Below are 19,392 nucleotides of genomic sequence, written 5' to 3' on the forward strand. Positions count from 1 at the left end.
CCTGCTTGCCCAGTGTAAAGGGGCACCCCGCTTGGGACAGCTACAGAAAAAGAGGACCATTTCTAAGAATGATGGCGCCCAGTGCTCAGACGTAGGGGTCTCCAGGACAACAGAGACCAGAAGGGAAACAAAGTATCAGGAGGCCAACAAAATCAAGAGCAGCAGCTTGGCCCTGTCACCAGAGTTCTTAGAATTTATCACTGACACAAACTACTACACTGGGCGGGAGACTTGGAGCAGCAGGCACAAGGGTTTGGCCCTTGGGCTATTGCTGCTAGGACCCTCTGAGCTCTCCTCCTCGCCCCCCCCCCCCGTAGCCTGGGGGAAGTGTTGGAGTACTGTGTCCACGTGAGGATACTAGCTCTGCAGCCCCGAGCAATTCCCTGTTTGGGGCCACCCAGCCTCAAAAGTAAGTCAGCCTCTTAGGTTTCTTCTCACAAATCTAAGTTACACCTGAGATCTGCCCACACCGGGCCTGGCAAGAGTTCACACCCTCTGACTTCTAATTAGGTCGAAGTAGTGTCACTCCAGGCCTGGGGGAGGGGCTCCTTTCCTTTACCCCCCTCTAGAAAGATAAAAAAAGGTATCTCCAAATCTCTGAAGTCCGAGGCCTAGCTGTGTAGTCCTGCACCTGCCAAAAGCAGGGTCTTTACTGCAACTCGACAGCTGCCCCAGCCCACGCGGGTGAAGAGGGTGGCTTCCAGGGCCTCAACTCTCCTCCATGTCCTCACCAGAGCCCAGGAGGGATGAAACTGTAAGCAATCCCAGAAGCTGGTTACCCTGCTCTCCCGCCTCACATTCCTGAAGCAAGGCTGACCCCCCCACACACCCCCACACACACACCGGTCTAGGTCTAGTTCCATCGCCCCTTCGGTCAGAGACAGCAGGACCCCCACCACCACCACCCCGCCGCCGCCCCAAGGCCACCTCTGTGCCCGCCCCGGCCCCTTCTCGGGCGTCCGCCAGGCGGCACCCTTCCAAAACAAAACAGAAAGGCAGTGCGGGGTAGTTTCGCGGGTACAGCTATCTGTCCGGGTCCCCCACTCCACGAACCCGCGGCCCCATCACCCATCAGTGGATGCCTGGTGGCCCACTGCGAAAGCCTGAGAGTGAGTCTAGCCACACCGGGCTGGAGAGCCAGGCAGAGTGCTCGCGGGACAGTGCTCCCAGGTCTTCCCGCCAGGCCCCCGCGCCCCGGCTCACCTTCTCTCCGGTGAGCACGTGCAGCCCCTCGCGCACCTTGGCGAAGGAGCCCTCGCCCAGCTTCCTGCTGCCGATGAGGTAGTTGCCCACGCGCTTGTGGTGCTGGAAGTCCCGGAGCCGCTCGCGGGACACGCCGCTCACCCAGGCGGGCAGGAAACTTCCCTCGCAGGCCGCCGCCGGCCTGGCTGCGTCCTCCGTGGCCCCGTCGCCCCCGGGCGCCGCCGGCTCGCCCAGGAGCCCGTCCCCCGCCGCTGCGGGCATCGCTCCTGCTCGCCTCCCGCGCTCGCAGCCGCTCCTCCTCCGGCTCCCCCGGGCTGCCCCGGCTCCTCCTGCCGCCGCCCTGGGCCCGGCCCCGCCCGGCCGGGGTCTCCGCGCTCACGCCCCCGCGCCTCCGTGCGAGCGCGGCGCGCAGACAATAGCTGGCGACGGGGCGACCGGGGACCGCCCCCGAGAAGTTCCTCCTCGGAGGATCGGTCGCCCAGATCGCGTCCACAGTCCCGTCGGGTGTCCTGCTCGAGCGCTGGGGGGGGGGCGGCTGCTGCTCCGAGAGGAGCGAGGTCGGGTGGCGGGGTCCCCCCCAGCCCAGGCGTCGCCGCCCTCTAGCCCGCCGGGTCGTCAGCGGTGCGCCCTGGGGCCGCTCCCGCCGGAGAGGAGCGCGCGGCGGGCTGCAGGCGCCCTCTGGAAGGCAGCAGAAGAAAGCCTCATTCAGTTTGAATTTGCAGAAATTTAATCCGCTCGCGGGCGGCGGGCACAGACGCGAGCTCCACTCGGCTGCCTGAGCACTTTCAAATCCCTCGTAGCCCCTCCTTCCTTCCCCGCGCGCAACAGCCCAACTCGACCCTTCCTGGAGAGGGGAGGGGAAGGGAGCGGCGGAGTGGGCGGTGAAGCCACCTGAGCGCCAGACAGGGGGACCCCGCGCGGCCGCGGAGACGCGCGCTCCCGGGCTGCCCAAGACATGCTGGCTCCAGCGGCCCGGATAGCACTGGTTCTGGGCTTGAGCTTTTCTGGACCTTTCGGGAGCGGATTTGCGCGCTAGCAGCACCCGCCAGGGGTAGGGGAAAGAGAAAGAAGAGCTCTGGATTGTAGGAGGGTTGCGTACCCAGCCCAGAGACTGACACACAGTAGGGACCCTGGACGATGGATGGATGGATGGATGGATGGATGGATGGATGGATGGATGGATGGATGGATGGATGGATGGATGGATGGATGGGTGGGTGGGTGAGTTGCAGGCTGTGTGTCCGGGCGCGCACACAGATCAGATTGCTGGCTTGGTGAAGAAGCAGCCGCCACAGTTAATAGTAGTGGCGGCAGCGTAGGAACCAGGGCGTTTGCTGCCTGTGCGTGTACGTTTGCACCCTCTCCGCTTTCCATAGCGCTGATGTCGGTGTTTGCAGGGTGATCCGGACCGGAGCCCTGCCGCTCCTGTATGCTTTTGTTCTTCAGACTCTGTGACTGTACTGATCTCACATAAACAATTACATCTGTTCTGAGACACCTACCTATCCAGGGTCCCCAACGTCTTCCTGAGCCGAAATGAGGGGCGCGCACACACACACACAAAAGGATGCAGACAGGCCTTTCCAAAATACGACCTGTTGAGGTGGCCGTGTCTAATGCAAATAATTTAACCTCTGATCACACATCATCTGAGCTCAACGGGAGGATTCGGTCCTAACAAAGTTCATTTCATTGTTTACACCGCAGTAAACAGGTATGACATCATCGACCCAAATTAATGCTCTGGGATGGGGGAGGGGATACAGCTGTCACCATTCCAGTGGGGGTTCCCCGGCCTATCTGAAAAATAACCCGGAAAATACCCGTTTTCAAGTCTAAGCATCAGATGTTTGAACCACCTACATGCTATGCTGTCTTTCTCCTCCCTTGCTACCACCACCCAGTCTAGCGCTTGTCTTCGGCTGGGGTCTGTTGCTCTGTGTTTCCCACATTAAAGACAAGCTTTCCACTGCTTTCTTACTGTACTTAAGGGACTTCTTAGCTCCTGCAGTTCTGCAGGGCTCGTCCAATCGCTTTCATGTTTCTAATTCAGTAATTTAATTTTAAGAGGGCAGGGGGTGGAGAGAGAGGGGATGCTGGCCCAATGTGTGGGGAGAATGAAGCCCACTTTGGGGTGAATCTCCCATCAGGAAAGGATTTAAAGTTTCCCAATGTTGCGTTAATTTAATTTTAGGAAATTAGCTCTTTATGAAAATTTAGAGATTTGTTTGTTGCAGTTTAAGGCAAATCCCAGACAGTACTCATCATTTATGGGGGAACCACTTCACAAGTGGTGGAAGTCACTTATGATGAAATAGAGACTTTCTTTCCTTTTAATGTTTTGATTATACCCTCCCAGAGTAGAGGTCAGGAAAGGGCTGAAGAAGAGAGAAAATACAGGCCCATTAAATCTTCTTCAAGCCTGCTGCCTGGGTCTGATCCAAGCTCACTGCTAATTCTATTGGCTGGGAAGGATGCCAAAGAGAAGTTCAAATCCCACCCATGCCTGGGTTTAGTAACTTGTTTTTGAACTACAGTTCCTGCTATCTGAAGTGGCTTTGCTCAATAAGGAATGACTCCAGAATTCACTTCATAAGACAAATGAGCACACAAAACACTGCCTCACCCTCACACCAGGTATGGAAATACGTGGCTGTCACACATCATTGAAGAGCCTCTACTAAGCCCCTGAACTTGTAGGGTTCCTCTGGCTGTTACAGGTTAGCTGTCTTTGAACTGCAGAGATGACTCCATGGTTAAGAGCCTGCGTTGCTCTTCCAGAAGTCCAGAGATTGGCTCCCAACATGCACATTGACCAGCTCACAACCACCTGTAACTCCAGCTGCAGGGGATCCTGTGCCTTCTTCTAGCCTGCAGGGGCACCTGGCCTCAGTGCACATGCTCCCCCACACACATATATACATACATACATTCATACAATCATACATACATACATGCATGCATGCATAATTTAAAGTATTTTTTTAAAAAAAAACCAGTTGTCTGTCTTCATTCAGCTTAGCTTTCCTAACTTCCCACTTTCATTTATTCCTTGCTTACTTCCAAACTGCGGCTTCTGACCCACTTTCACCCATCAGAGGTGTTCTCTTAGCAGAAGCCCTTCCCAGCCAATGAAGAGCTGCTGTAAGGGGCTGGCCCTTCTGCTCCTCCCACTGGGTACCATTCAGCTTCACATCCATCTTCTAGAAGTCTTCCATATTGCTTATTGGATGTCCTTCTTTTTTTAGAGCCAGTGGACAGGGGCTGTGTCTGCTGGGTTTGTATTTTGCCCTACAGTGCCCTGCACTGTGTCCGAGCTACAGACTTGTCTAAAGAGTTTTTGTTCAGTTACTGGATATCCAGGGACATTTTCTTGCTTTGGACGTTACAAATGACTTTCTAAAGTTATTAATTGTTACATCGTTGCCAATAGTTTCCCATTCTCAGGCTGGAGGAGCTAACCCTTTCAAAAGCACCATCGTTCGCAAGCGGTTTGGGGGTGGGGGGATGGCAGCCTGGAAAGGCTGTTTCGGCTGACTCCCGCCAGATGCTTGCTTCCTGCTCTTCCTCATCCCCTTCTCCTCCTTCCATATGGCCGAGAGACTGCTTGCATGCTCCCACAGCATGCCAGCTACAGGGCCCAGCTGCAAGCAGTCAAAGACAATTAGAAATAATCACCCTGGCACTGCCAGGAAATGAGAGCCGGCTAGGAAGGGTAAGGCTGGCAGGGGTGGCGTGGTAGCTGGAGAAGAAACAGCAGAGCGAAGGCAGGAGACGTGGAGAGAAGATGTTTGGAAGGCGTCCTGAAATATCAGTGTATCCATTATCTGTTCACTGCAACGCAGAGCAAGCGGTAAATAGCAGACTCTAGATCTGAACCGTGTCCCCTGAGTTCATGGCCATTGTGAGTCCTGTCACACAGCCGGCTGTTGACTGTGCTCAGTACAGTGGCTGAGGAGTAAAGGGGTTCCTAAGTCATAAGTTCCTAAGATTGGTGTGCCTGGGCAGCCTTGCATTGCTGGTCTCCCACAACAATGACTTCTCAATAGGGAATAGCGACAATTCACGGCTCTGACTCAGTTTCCTTAATATGTAGAGCAGGGTTTAGCTCAGTCACTGGCATATTATAAATGTGTCTATTTTCGCTCCCTCTTTCATGGGTCTTGACGACTTTTCTATTGCTGTGGAGAGACATCATGACCAAGGCAACTTATAAAAGAAAGCATTTAATTTGGGGCTTCTTGTTTTAGAGGGGAATAGGGTCTAAGATCATGATGGCGGTGAGCGTGGCAGCAGGCAGGCATCACTGGGGCAGTAGCTAAGCGCCCACACTTTGAGACAACAACCTCGGGGCAGAGAGAGGCTAACTAGGCATGGGTTGGGCTTTTAATATCTCAATCCCATACCCAGTGACACGCCTCCTCAACAAGGCCACACCTCCTAATCCTTCCCAAATAGTTCCACCCACTGCAGAACAAGCATTCAAATATGTGAGCCTATGGGAACCGTTCTCGTTCAGACCACCACACATACCAAGAAAATTCAGTCCAGAATGTCCCAAACCTACAAATCCCTCTCCTTGAAATAATGAAGGCATGCGTAAGGACATGGCCTCCAGGTTGGACCTCTTCCCTCTTTTCAAGTCCCATGGGCTGACTTCTTCCTCTCACCAGGCTGTCTGAGGGGACCTCAGGCTTCATCTGGCACCATGACCCACACCTCTCCCTTCTCTTCTCTTGGGCTTCACCCAAGTTCAACATCAAGCAGCCATCCTTTGCTTCCTCTCTCCAACACCCTTGAATCTATTCTATCAGACAATCCTTTAGTCTCTGCCTCAAACCAGGACCCACCTGGGACCACCTGTGCCCACCTGGGACCACCTGTGCCCACCTGGGACCACCTGGGACTCTCCCCATCTCCCTATTCCAATCACCAAAATTTCTCACCTCCTAACTGGGGTCCTTTGCTTCTACACCAAGCCAAAACTCTCTCTTCATAATGGGAGTCGGAGGCTAGAGGCACGGCTAAGTGGTTAAGAGCACCAGTTGGCCTTCTAAAGAAACCAAGTTCAGTTCCCAGCATCCGTATGAATGTCTCACAACAATCTGTGACTCCAATTTCAGGTCTATCTGATGCCCTCTTCTGGCTTCCTTAGGCACTGCACACATGTGGTGCACACTCACAGACAAGCAGACACACATAAAATAAATAAATCTCTCTCTCTTTTTTAATGGGACTCAGATTCTACCAATTCATCACTCCTTGCACCCATATGCCTGGCACATTGCAGATGCTCAACCTGAAACTTCATCTCAACTCTTATCTACATGGGAGAAGGGGGTGATTCTGGGCTTTGGATGGACGTGGCACCTAGAATGTGACAGGATGTGGATGGTGGTACCAAGCCAAACCCCCACAACTGCTTCATGACATTCGGGAGAGGGGTGACAAATTTTTCACACAAATTGCCAATGGCTGCCCCTCTAGGAAAGCTCTCCTTTTTACATGGTTGTGCCTGCCTCGGTCCTCAGGATCCTCTCTCTGCCCTATGGCAGGAAGAGCAATGTATCCTCCATCTCCACCATCAGGGAACCCAGGACTCCCGGATCTGAAACCCAGACAGAAGCATTGAGGAGGAATAACGTTTAACATCTCACAGGGAAGACACCAGCACGCACAGTCCCCCTGCATGCATTTCTCAGGTGGAGGTGGCGTGCCAGCTCACATCAATGCCAGTGTCCTCCGTGTCCCTTCACAAGGCCCTGAGGTCGGCCTCTCACCCTGGTGCCCACAATCTTTCCATGTCTCGAGTCACGTCTCTCATCCAGCCACAGTAGATTGCACATGAACGCCACTCCCCCGAGAACTCTCTGTATTGCCCGTTCTTTAGAGTATGCTCCCCCAAATACCCACAGAGCTGACTTTCTGTCACCATCTTGTCCTGATTCAAATGTCACCATCCTGTGCCTTTCCTGTGACCTTTTCTCTACAGTATGAACAGACCCCCATGCCCTGTCCCCTACCTCCAGATTCTTTCCTTCTTGTTTTTTTCATAGCACTTATTGCCAACTGAAAATTACATAGTTGCTTTATTATTTTGCTTATTGCTTGTATTCTTTTCAGGAAATATAGCCCCATGAGGGCTGGGACTTTGGTTAAGTGTGCTGTGCATGGAGCCTGACTCCTGGGAGGAAAGCAAATACAAATGTGTGGTGGTTGGATGAATTTTTAACTCACCATAATAAATATGACAGAAAAGGAGAAATTGCAAGAAAACTGGGCAGGGGTGGGGGGTCCTGCTGGAGATTGTACGCATCCCAAGGGCACACTGGGAAAACAATCAATATTCATGCTACAGAGATTAACCCCTGTGATAAGTGGCATGTGTGGATTATAGCTGGTGGGGAAAGAGGACCTCAGTACCAAGCTTATTGACCATGCCTGGCTGGGTGCTTCCTTGTCGGTTTCTGGACACAGACTGCAGTAGCAAGAGTGTGGGGGAGTTAGTGAGCACACGATGAACAACCCTGTGTGGCTGCAAATGGAGACAGGAAGAGGAAAGGCATTGTGGCATTGATTCAACAGCCGGAGGCCAAACTGATGGCCAGGCAAGGACTGACTGCCTAGAGCAGGCAGGTGGGCTGACCAGAAGAGGTGGGCGCCCCCTGCTGGTGAACCGCTGTTTTCCCTCCACAGCTGCAAGGCCAAGCAAGGGACCGGACCGCACAGTGGTGTCTCATCTCTGAGGGTCAGCTTCTTCTTCTGGAAAGGGATGAACATGTCTGTGTGTTGTTATTGTTCTTAGCACAGCAGTTTTATATCACAGTCACTGAAGATGTAAGTCAGAAAACGATAAACGCACAGTAAATCGAGAGTTTTAAAGACATGGTTGTCAGCTCCTCTTCCATGGAAGCCTCTGGAAGCATCCTGGGGTAGAGACATCCTCACGCCTTGTGCTCACTACCCCAGCCTACCCACAAGCCTCTACTCCTGCCTCCTGGACCCTGACCTTCCAGTTTGTCTCTTTTGAAGCCTTTATTACTGCCAAGTAATCTCTATATAGAAAGATTGAAGGTGATAGATCAGTAGCTAGGTCAACCAGTAGGTAGACTACACAGACAGAAAATACACAAAAAAAATAGGTAAATGATTGAAAAAGCAATTAATAGATGCCATGTAAATAGATACATTGATAATGATGGTGATGGTGATGATAAATGATATGTAGATAAAACTCAGTGGTCCACGGAGAGCTAGGCAAATAGGTGAGGCGGGCATGTAGCACACCTATCCCAGTACTCGGGTTAAGGCAAGAAGATTGCTAGTAGTTCAAGGCCAAATTAAACTCCATAGTGAGTGCCAGGCCAGCCTGAGCTACATGCGTGAGACTACGTCTCAAAAAAAGGGATAGATGGGCTGGAGAGATGGCTCAGAGGTTAAGAGCACCACTGCTCTTCCAAAGGTCTTGAGTTCAATTCCCAGCAACCACATAGTGGCTCACAACCATCCCTTATGAGATCTGGTGCCCTCTTTTGATGTGCAGATATACATGGAAGCAGAATGTTGTATACATAATAAATAAATAAATAAATAAGAAAGAAAAAAGGTTAGATAATAAGTAGTTAGAGGATGACTAATGGATGGTAAGCAAACAGACATGACTACATAAAAACAAACTAGGTGATGTATAGATAACAGTAAAGAAACAAGTGATTCCTCAATCACTGCCTAGTAGATTAATCAACAGAGAGCCACATGACAGATTCATCAATAAATGGCGAGGAGAGGAGATGGACCCTCTCTCTTCACAGGGAGATGAGCAGGTACAAGCTGCAACTGTGCCCACCAAGGCTCCACTGCTGACCCCAAGGCCTCCCCGAAGGCAGCTACAATCCACTCACTGTCTGTCTGTGACTTGTACCTTCGCACACCATCCAAGAGGCAAGTTTATGCTTCTCCTCCCACCAATGGGTTATTGCTAATCCCTTCTACGGATAGCCACAGGTGTGAGCTAAGGCAAAGCCCCAGGGGCAGCCATGAGGTTGGGTGGCTGTTTATGAAGCTGGGTTGGTCCCTCGGGCCTGCTCAGAAACTGAGGGACATGATGGTGAGAGTGGGATCAATCCAGCTGTCTGTCTGTCTATCTGACAATGAACTAGCTCAGCACTGACCTTCCAGGAGCTGCAGCAGGAGAGAGACATCATTGCAGAGTCGGGTCCCTTGATACTTGTCATGGTTTTTCTTGGCTGTCAACTTGATTACATCTGGAATTAACTAAACCCAAGTGGCTGGGTGCACCTATGAGGGGTGTTTGTCATTTTATTCTGTTTTATTTCATTCAAATCATTTGAAGTGGGAAGTCTCACTTTAATCTGGCCTTCTGAGGTGAGAAGACACACCTTTAATCTGACCGTGCCTTCCCTTCCACTGGCACCTATAAAGGACACGGAGGAGGGACTCTCTCTCTCTCTCTCTCTCTCTCTCTGCTTGCTCTCACTCTTGCTGGTAAGTCCAGTCCTTCACTAGCATTAGAAACTACTTCTTCAGGATTCTGGCATAAACCGAAGACCAGCTGAGACGGGTGGACTGAACAACTACAGGGTTCTTGGACTTTCCATTGGTAGACAGCCACTGTGGGACTTGCCATTGGTAGACAGCCACAGCCTGTGTCATAGTTAGGGTTTCTATTGCAGTGAAGAGACACCATGACCACAGCAACTCTTACAAAGGAAAACATTTAATTGGGTGGCTTACAGTTCAGAGGTTCAGTCTGTTGTCTTCACAGTGGGACATGGTGATGTGTAGGCAGATAGACGTGTGGTGAGGTGGCTGAGAATTCTACACCTTGAGCAAACAACAGGAAGTGAACTCAGACCCTGGGCGTGGCTCCAGCATACGTGAGGCCTCAAGGCCCACCTCCACAGAGACTCACACTCGCTTCTTCCAACAAGGCCACACCTACTTCAAGAAAGCCACACCTCCAAATAGTGCCACTCCCTTTGGGGGCCATTTTCTTTCAAACGGCTACAGCCTGTAAGCTATTCTAATAAATCTCCTTTATATATATATATTCATTCCAGCAGTTCTGTTCCTCTAGAGCAGTGATTCTCAGTGATTCTCAACAGTTCCTCATCTTGTGCTGGCCCCCAAGCATAAAATTATTTTTATTGCTACTTCATAACTGTAATTTTGCTGCTATTATGAATAATGTAATGTAAAATACCTAGTATGTGACCCCTATGAAAGGGTCGTTCGACCCCCAGGTTGAGAACTGCTGTTCTAGAGAATACTAATATAATAGTTACGTGTGTAGTAGGATCTTGAATTAACAGAGGCCAGGTGGCAGTGCTGAACCACCAGGCAGGGAAAATCATTGCGATGACAATAGAAGCTGAGCAGCACGGTTAGGGCTCCCTCGAAGGGAACTATGTCAATAAAGAATATGATATCCCTAGGGGTGAGACAGATGGCAAGCAAGCAAGGATATCATTTCATTTTATACCCTTTGAGGAAGTCAAGGGTGGGTGACCAGAGCAACTGCCCCATGAACAAATTATGATCATTAGCTTAGTTTCCAATCTTAATGTCCTCTAGCCCCTCACGTGGAATATAGGTCACTGATGCTAAATTTTGAATGTTTGTGTCTCTCCCAAATGTCACATCAAAGCTTAATTCTAATGTACAGTATTAAGACCTCTATTAGGCTCTGTCCTTGTGGATAAATCGCTTACAAAAAGAGCTTCATTCACAGAAATTGTTTTTAAAAAGTATGTATGAGAGAAAGGCATGGCAGAGGGGCTGGAGAGATGGCTCAGTGGTTAAGACCACACACTGTTCTTGTAGAGGACCAAGTTTGGCTTCCAGCATCCACATTAGTGCTCTCAGTTTCTTGTAAAGTCATCTCCAGGGGGATCCAGTGCCCTCTTCTGGACTCTGTGGGCACCTGCATTCAGACACATGCATGCCCACACACACTTACACATAGCGAAATATAAAAGATACTGTAATTTAACCTGAAAAAGAAAAGCATGGCAGAGAGCTAGGCTTACAACAGTGACGATAAGTCCCCCAAGGACATGGACATGAACAGCAAGCAATGTTCAAACAATAAACCCTATCTAGATCAATAATGTCATATACAAAATGCAAACCCAAATTGAAAAGAAAATCAGTCAGGGAGTATACATCTAAAATGAAACAAGCAGATATAAAACTGTGTAACTGAAGCTGAGTCCAGGTTTGCACCAAATTATAATGAAAGAATTCAGTGAGATCTGCCTTAATTCAACTCTGAATGACATCTTTCAGTGAAGTGATAAATAATACAGCAGAAAATATGTACAACAAAGGACTTTGGTGACCAGTGTTGCATTCACACCCAAGGTGAGGATGCTGTGGAGTCCAAGGCAGGAAGCCCAGCACCAAGTTAAAACAACACCATGGGAATGGATTGGGAGGAGCCAGTTTAGGCCAACCCAAGAGGAAAATGGAGAAGGAAAGACCACCCTATCTGTGAAACGAGACAATGGAAGACTCCCTCTCCATTTTCCTTCTGCTGTTCTGACTTGCTAGATTTCCTGAAATTATAACTAAGAATTCAGATACCCTAAAAATACTTGTCTTGTCTGTGGACCCTAAATGGGACCCATCAACACTGAGGTGGGACTATACCTTTGTGCCACACCTGTAGAAATATCTGAAATTCATCACTGGTATTGGCAGATGACTGGACACCCTGTCTCCTGGCCTCATAAGTCATGAGTACCACCCATCGTTGATAGGGACCAGGCTCTTTCAAGGGACACTGGCACCCAAAAGATAAGAGGAAAAGTATAGACACTTCTAGACTAGTCCTGGAAGGCTAGCTGATCCCACCCAGCCAGTGCCTCTTGTTCTAACTGTGCAGTCCTTGAATCCAAATTCAAGCTTACAAAGTCCTCCTTGGTGACAACAGATTCCATCTCTAACAGAAATTTGTTTGGGCTGAGGGGAAAAACTATTACTCATATCTATTCAGTGAACTAATTTCACATCTGAAAAATTTTGTGTTTATTGAGGAAGACTCAAAGGATCTTAAATTGCCAGTTATTTCATCTTTTCAAGCTTGTCTTGAAGCTCTTCCTGTGTGACTTTTCATCTTCCTCTCAGGTCCCAATGACACAGACAGATAGCAGCAAATACACAATGCCCCCAAGGCAGCAATGGGGGAAATGAAGAGGCAAGGTTTAAACTCACAGTCACATACTCAAGCAGACCTGCAGATGACACAATATTGAAAGACTCTCAAAGAGTCCCTCATGGCCAGGCATGGCTGCTCACACCAGTAATCCCAGCACTCAGGAGGCTGAGACAAGAGGACCACACGTTAGAGACCAGCCTGGACTCTGTCTCAATACCTGCTCCAAGAATTAATCACGATCCCTCACAGTGACATCTCACTTAACTGGCGCAGACAAAAGGCATGGTGAAAGGACAGGAGCTTAAATTCCACAAGTGTTCATTAATTAGTAACGAACAGTCACTAACAATGACCATGCCACTGAAGATAAACTCTGCTCTTGGATAACAATCTACTGCTGCTGATACATTGCCAAAAGAAAAAAAAAGATATTAAAAAAATTGCTTTCACTCTAATCACTTGGACCTGTAGTGAAAATTCTAATAGGTCTTAATAATAAAAACCCGGAGTCAGATATGGAGGAAAATGCTGAAAGATCAGAGATGTAAAGGAGCAGCCACCAGAGAGACTTTTTACCTCTACCAAATCCTCAGACCAAAGCGGACAAGATCCTGTCTCCATGAATCCTCAGACTGAAGGGAATGAGCTTGTGTCTCCTCCTGCCTTGTGTTCCTCTCTCCACCCAGCCATGTCCTTTCCTGTCTCCACCTCCCTAGTGCTGGGATTAAAGGTGTGTGACTCCCAAGTGCTGGGATTAAAAGTGTGACCACCATCCCTTGACTCTGTTTCTCCTTTAGACTGGATCAATCTCATGCAGCCCAGGGTGGCTCACAGAGCTCCCCCTGCCTCTGCCTCCTGAGTGCTGAGATTAAAGGTGTGCGCCACTGCTGCCTGGCCTCTATGACTAACTAGTGGCTAGCTCTGCATTCTGATCTTCAGGCCAGCTTTATTTATTAAATCACAAACAAAATATCACCACATGGATCCTTTGGCATTTTATTTCACTGTCATGCTCTAAGAATGATAGTTGGGTAGATACACACACACACACACACACACACACACACACACACACACACACTTATGCATATACAGGGGACATATATAGGTATGATGGATGTTTTGTTTAGTTGGTTAATTTTTGTATTTATCTTGGTGTATTTATCTTGGTGTATATGTGTACCAGTGTATGAGTATGTGCAAAGATGCCCTTGGAGTCCAGAAGAGGGCGTTGACTCCTCTGGAGCTAGAGTTACAACCAATTGTGATCTACCTAATGCTATGCTAAGAACCAAACTCAGATCCTACACAAGAGTAGTATGCGCTCCTAACCACTGAGCCGAGTCTCTAGCCCCTGGTCGGTTGGAGTTCTGAGACAGAATCTTATATATAGCCTAGGGTAGCCTCAAACTAATGCTCCTCCTGCCTCAGCATCCTGTGGGCTATGACAACAGGTATGTAACCCTGTGCCAGTCTTAGATAAATAAATGTTTTGTAGGTCATTGACCTCATACTGTTGACATAGCTAGACATCACACCAAACAAACGACATATTTGATATTATGAAATCACATACAGAATGCGCAACTTTCTAGTTACACTTTATATATTTATTGTGTGGGGGGGGCGTGCACACAGGCTGCAACATGCGTGTGGAAGTCAGAAGACAACTGGCTGGAGTTTGGCTCTCTCTTCCACCGTGTAGATTCCAGGAATTGACCTCAGACTGACAGACTTGGAGACAAGCACTTTTACCCACTGAGCCACCTTGCTGACCCAAAACATGTGACTTTAAGCAGGTAACATTTAAGACACAAATTCACGGAGAGGTTGACCATACAAAAATCACACATGATCAGGTAGATGTGGAAATACATAGAGTAGTAGTTATGGGCTAATAATTAAGAGAGAGTTAGCCAGTAAGAAGCCCTAGCCATCGACCATATTAGTTTTATAGCTAATATGGTATTTTCTGTGTTCATTTGGGGCAACGCGGTGGTGAGACCTGGCAGGACAAAAAAACACCAGCAACAAGTAGAGGTCAAGATCCAGTCATGTGCATCTCTGGGGACTCACTGGACCACAGTCAAACTATAGCAGACAGAATAGCACTTCACAAGGCTAAGACTTAAGGGCCAGAGAGGTGGCTTCGTGTTAAGAGCACCGGCTGCTCTTCCAGAGGACATGGATTCAATTCCCAGCACTTACATGGTGGCTCACAACCATCTGTAACTCCAGTCCCAGGGAGCCAACACCCTCCTCTAACCACCAGCACTGGACAGGCATGTGGAACACTGACACACATGCAAACAAAATACCCATACACTTAAATAAAATCATCATCATCATCATCATCATCATCATCATTATTATTATTATCATTATCATTATTATTGGTTTTTCAAGACAGGGTTTCTCTGTGTAGTTTTGGAGCCTATCCTGGCACTCGCCCTGGAGACCAGGCTGGCCTCGAACTCACAGAGATCCGCCTGCCTCTGCCTCCCGAGTGCTGGGATTAAAGGCATGCACCACCAACACCCAGCAAATAAAATTATTTTTTAAAAATTAAGAATTTAGAAAAAAATTTAAGCATTAAGACTTACAGAACACTGTCACATTTTAAGGTGTATGGCTTGTTATAACTGACTCAAAACTAAACCTTGAATTTTCTCTCTGTCTACCTCTGAGCTCTTGGTTTTTGTTGAAGCAAGCTTGCAAGTCAGGGGTAATGCATTGCTGTCACGACTCTTGCCGAGCAGTGTTCTTTGCTCCTCAAAACTGAGATGGATTGGTTTGCAGCAGGATTCAGTTACTATGGGCACATTTCATTTTCAAGTCTGAACACCTTCACAATGATGTGGTATTTTTAGAAATCCTTCTGATATTTCTTTTCAGTGGTACCACTGACTTTATTAAAATACCAACTATAACAAAGCTAAAATCATAAAGGTAAATATTTAGAATGAAGAACACAGTTATGCTTGTTTTTTTTTAAAAAGAGAAAATAAGTCAAATTCAAGATGTACAAGAAGAACAAGAACACTGTAGAATGTTCAGTTTGGGTTCTTTAGAAATGAGGAAACCATATTGTGAGATATATATCCAAGATTTTATATATGTATATGTATATATGTATTATAAAATCTTGTAAATGTGTTCATTTTTTAACCCAGCAATTTTAGCTCTAGGAATTTATACTTAAAAGAATTCCTTTTAAAACATGAAAAGCAGGCTAGAGAGGTTTCAGTAGTAGGGACTTGCCCAGCAGGAGCAGGCCCTGGTTTTATTCCTAACACCATGAAACAACATAAAAAAGATATTGTAGGTTTTTTTTTTTTTTTCAACAGGTGTCACTTTCTTCAGGGGTGTAGCCACTTACCAGTGTCCACACTTTTGCAAACAAGCCCTCGCCACACTCGGAGTAAACAACTCTAAACCTTGATGAAACACACTGGGTCGTCAAAAAACAAAACACAAAACAAACCAACACGAAGGTAGAAGGGAAACTGTCTGTCTGGGAAGAGGAAGAGGAAGAGGAAGAGGAAAAGAGGACCCATAGATGGGGTGACAGGTTGGGTGAGTACAGTCAAAATGTGTTGTGAATAACGGAATGAGCTATTATTTGTATGATTGATACATGTTAATTAAAACTTTTTTAAAGGAAGTAAAAGGATATGAGACAGGCATGGTGACACATGTAACCCCAGAGTTTACAGGAGTTCAAGGACAGCCTGAGCTACATAGTAAGTTCAAGGCCAGCCTAGGCTACATGAGACCCTGGTCAAGAAATAAAGTCAGAAAGGGAGGGGGAGGGAGGAGGAAGAAAAAGAGGAAATGGAAAACTATTTTAATAAATATATCTTAATTATCCCAAAATATTCTATATAAAAATATCTAATATAAATCTTCTGTGGCCATGGGTTCTACAACCATAGATTCAACCAACTGTGGATGTTAAGGGTTGGGGGTGGGAAACAAGTGGTCCGCTGTTCTGTGTTTCACTCACTCTCTGATAGTCAGTCACACACAGCCCATGACAGTGTGAGAATGCTAAGTGGAAAATGGCTCCGGGTCATCCTACGCTGTCAGAGGGTCAGCGGCAGCCTGACCACCACGTATCACCAGTGTGGCTCGCGTGAATGTATCGCGTCATCTTATGCCACAAGAAGGGTATGTGAGCATAAGAAAATTAGAATGCGACCATTCTCCAATAACATTACAGGGAATTTTTAACAACTGTCCTATTTTGACACTAGCATATTTTATCTTATTGGTGTTTGACATTGAACCCTTAGGGTTCATGCTCGCTATCCATGTGCTCTGCCACTGAGCCGAACCCTGGGGCCCTAAAATAGCATAGCACATGCAGAGTCTGGTGTCACCTGTGACTTCAGGCATCGACTGAAAGTCTTGGAAAGGGTGTCCCCCACGGGTAACGGATGGCACTAGGGAATGCAGTTGTCACCACTATGAGATCCAACCAGCACAGTACAGTGACACAAGGAATGTGCAACCCACAGCCATGTTGTGGAGCACAAGAATTAACATAGCATGTTGTATGCACTCAAGAAGAGCGGATATATTCAAACAGTGGTCAAGGATAAGCATAGAACAACTGCAGTATTTATCCTGCTGGGCTTGGGACCATGTTCATGTACTCAACTGGACTCCATTTGTGGAGTCCCTGTTACATGCCTGGAACTGGCTGTGCAAAGTATGAGATTAGAATTGAGAAGTTCATGTCCCATCCTCGTGAATATGGATAGGTGACATTTTAATCAGTAGAGCATGAAGAGATGACGAGGCGTGACTTCTGAAAGGAGGCTGGAAAAGATGCTTCTCCCACCTGGCTATGAAGAAATCCCTTCCGCAGCCACCCCACCGAGTCTGTGTCTCAAATCACGCCATGTGTAAGCACCCCTGTCATCGTTTCCACCCAGCCTGCCTTCAGCCTGCTCAGCCCAGGGACCTGGTGCCTCAGACAAGGGGCACCTGAGAAATGGTTTCTGCAGCTCCAGCTCCTTCTGCCTCAGTAGCTGAGAGCAAGACAACACAGAGTCAAGAATGCCATCCCATACTCTCTGAGCCAAGACACACGGGGTGAGCCTAGGCCCTATCCCAAAGTATATGATAGACTCTTATGATTCCCCCCCCCAAGGCCTCATCCTCCCTGGGGAGCAGAAAGGATATGTGATAGATAGGTAGGGTGTTAGTTGGGGGGGTGGCAGGGGAGGAGGGGAGGGAGTGGGAACTGGGATTGACATGTAAAACAATCTTGTTTCTAATTCAAATAAAAAAAATCTAAAAAAAAAAAAAAATGTCATCCCAGTGTTGTGGTTGGAATGAGAAAACACCTCCACAGGCCATGTGTTTGAACACTTGGTCCCCGGTTGGTGGTACTTTTAAATAGAGAGTATGGAAACTTTAGGAGATGCATCCTTGCCGTTTATTGCAGTTTGCATTTCCAGTTCTCTCTCTCTCTCCCTCCCTACCTCCCTTTTTTCTCTCCACACACACACACACTATACACACCAGCAAAAAAAAAAAAAAAATGTGAACATGAAACAGAGAATAACATTTAACCTCAACAAAAACCACACACATAAAAATTTTTCCCATGCCTGGGGACCGTGAGAAAGCTCTTTGGAGACCAACTTTAGAAAGCCTAATTGTCCACAAGCCTGACTGCTGGACTCTGAAATCTATCCATATGTGGCACTGAGGTCACACTACCCACAGGTAGCTTCAGGCAACGACTCAGCACAGGGCAGCACTTACACAGCCCACACCCAGCTCCAGCCCATTAAGACTCGTACTGTCTGTCAGTCTCACAACCTCTGACAGGACTCACACAAGGTCCTGGACTCACAAGGTCACTTGAGTCTTGTTTAGTAAAGATCTGACACTGATGTCTCGAAAATACCAATAATTTTCTAAGAAGAAACCCCCAGTGTTTCTCTCTCATGGTCCTTGCAAATTCTGTAGTTGTCTACTCAGAAACAGGAGACTTCTGGCAGCCAGCCTTGGCCCAGGGATACCCTGGCGTCTTTGAAGAGCCATCCTGAGTACTGCACACTAGTCAAGAACAGTTCCACCCATCCTCCGGACATCTCTCTGTAGGGGACACCATCGCCACACCTGCTAGGGGCTGGCTACAGGCATGCCTGACCACACCTTCGAGGGCATGGTCAGGGTGCCGTGGGGAAGGTTTAAGAGTGAGGGGCGAGCACATGGAAGCCCTTTCTTCCTTTTCATCCTCAGCTTGCTGTACTTACTCCGTGCCCTGCCTGCTGGCTAGGTTGCTCTGTAAGTAAGGCATCTCCCTAATAAATACCCTTATATGTTTACCTGACTCCGTACTGGTAATTCTCCCATTATCTCTCCCACCTTTTCAGGCCTCTTTCCGTTTTCTCTCAGTCACATTACATAGTAAAATCTCTGTGTGCCTTGTCACATCTCAGTGTCTGCCCCTTGGAGAGAGCCAGAGGCTTACATGCCATTGACACAGGGAGAGAGATCTGGGAATGTTTTACCTTCAGCTGAGTCATCTACACTCTGGTGGGCAAAGGAAGATCTGATCGGAAGGCTGAGCAGTGACAGACATTGTCACAAATAATGACTCGGCTGCAGAAGGTCACCCGTGGTGGACGGGAGGACTGTGACAGCAGGTGCAACCATGTTGGCGTTTGATTCATCTTGGGGTGTGACAACAGGGTCTAGAAAGGCAGTAGTTCAGGGTGAGTACTGCTGTCCTGTGACCGGCTGCAGAAGGATGTCCATATCTATGGCTGATCACTGGCTGCCTGTGGCACAGTCAAAGCCACGCACAAGAAGACCTGTCACGGCAAAGGAAAAAGGCAACGCTCTTAACACCAGCAACAGGGTAAAGACTCAGTTCCATTGCAGGTAGCTCCAGAGATATTTGGAAGTTCAGCCAAGGCAGATATACAGCCCTGGTGAGGAAAAACTATGGATGCCACCCAGCCTGTAGACTAAACCAAACAGAAACA

The 19,392-nt window shown here is 48.1% G+C and overlaps 1 protein-coding gene and 1 long non-coding RNA gene across 4 annotated transcripts in view; one reads left to right on the forward strand and one right to left on the reverse strand.

Moving 5' to 3' along the window:
* Positions 1 to 1,523, reverse strand: part of Hunk (hormonally up-regulated Neu-associated kinase) — a 107,855-nt gene extending 106,332 nt beyond the window's left edge. Inside the window, exon 1 of the mRNA XM_027415569.2 lies at positions 1,204 to 1,523. Coding sequence (XP_027271370.1) covers positions 1,204 to 1,464 — 261 coding nt within the window. The 5' untranslated portion in view covers positions 1,465 to 1,523. The remainder of the gene's footprint in view (positions 1 to 1,203) is intronic.
* On the forward strand, positions 397 to 17,578 carry LOC107978629. Of its 3 annotated transcripts, none has more exons than XR_004769833.1 (3): positions 397 to 754; positions 15,730 to 15,958; positions 17,165 to 17,578. It is a non-coding gene; the product is annotated as an uncharacterized LOC107978629 (long non-coding RNA). The 3 variants fall into 3 exon arrangements; XR_003485312.2 differs by having other exon boundaries at positions 399 to 754; positions 17,168 to 17,578; XR_004769834.1 differs by lacking the exon at positions 397 to 754 and adding an exon at positions 1,011 to 1,213.
* Positions 17,579 to 19,392: the final 1,814 nt, after the last annotated feature.

Source organism: Cricetulus griseus, chromosome 4 (assembly GCF_003668045.3).
Source record: "Cricetulus griseus strain 17A/GY chromosome 4, alternate assembly CriGri-PICRH-1.0, whole genome shotgun sequence".
Taxonomy (NCBI): domain Eukaryota; kingdom Metazoa; phylum Chordata; class Mammalia; order Rodentia; family Cricetidae; genus Cricetulus; species Cricetulus griseus.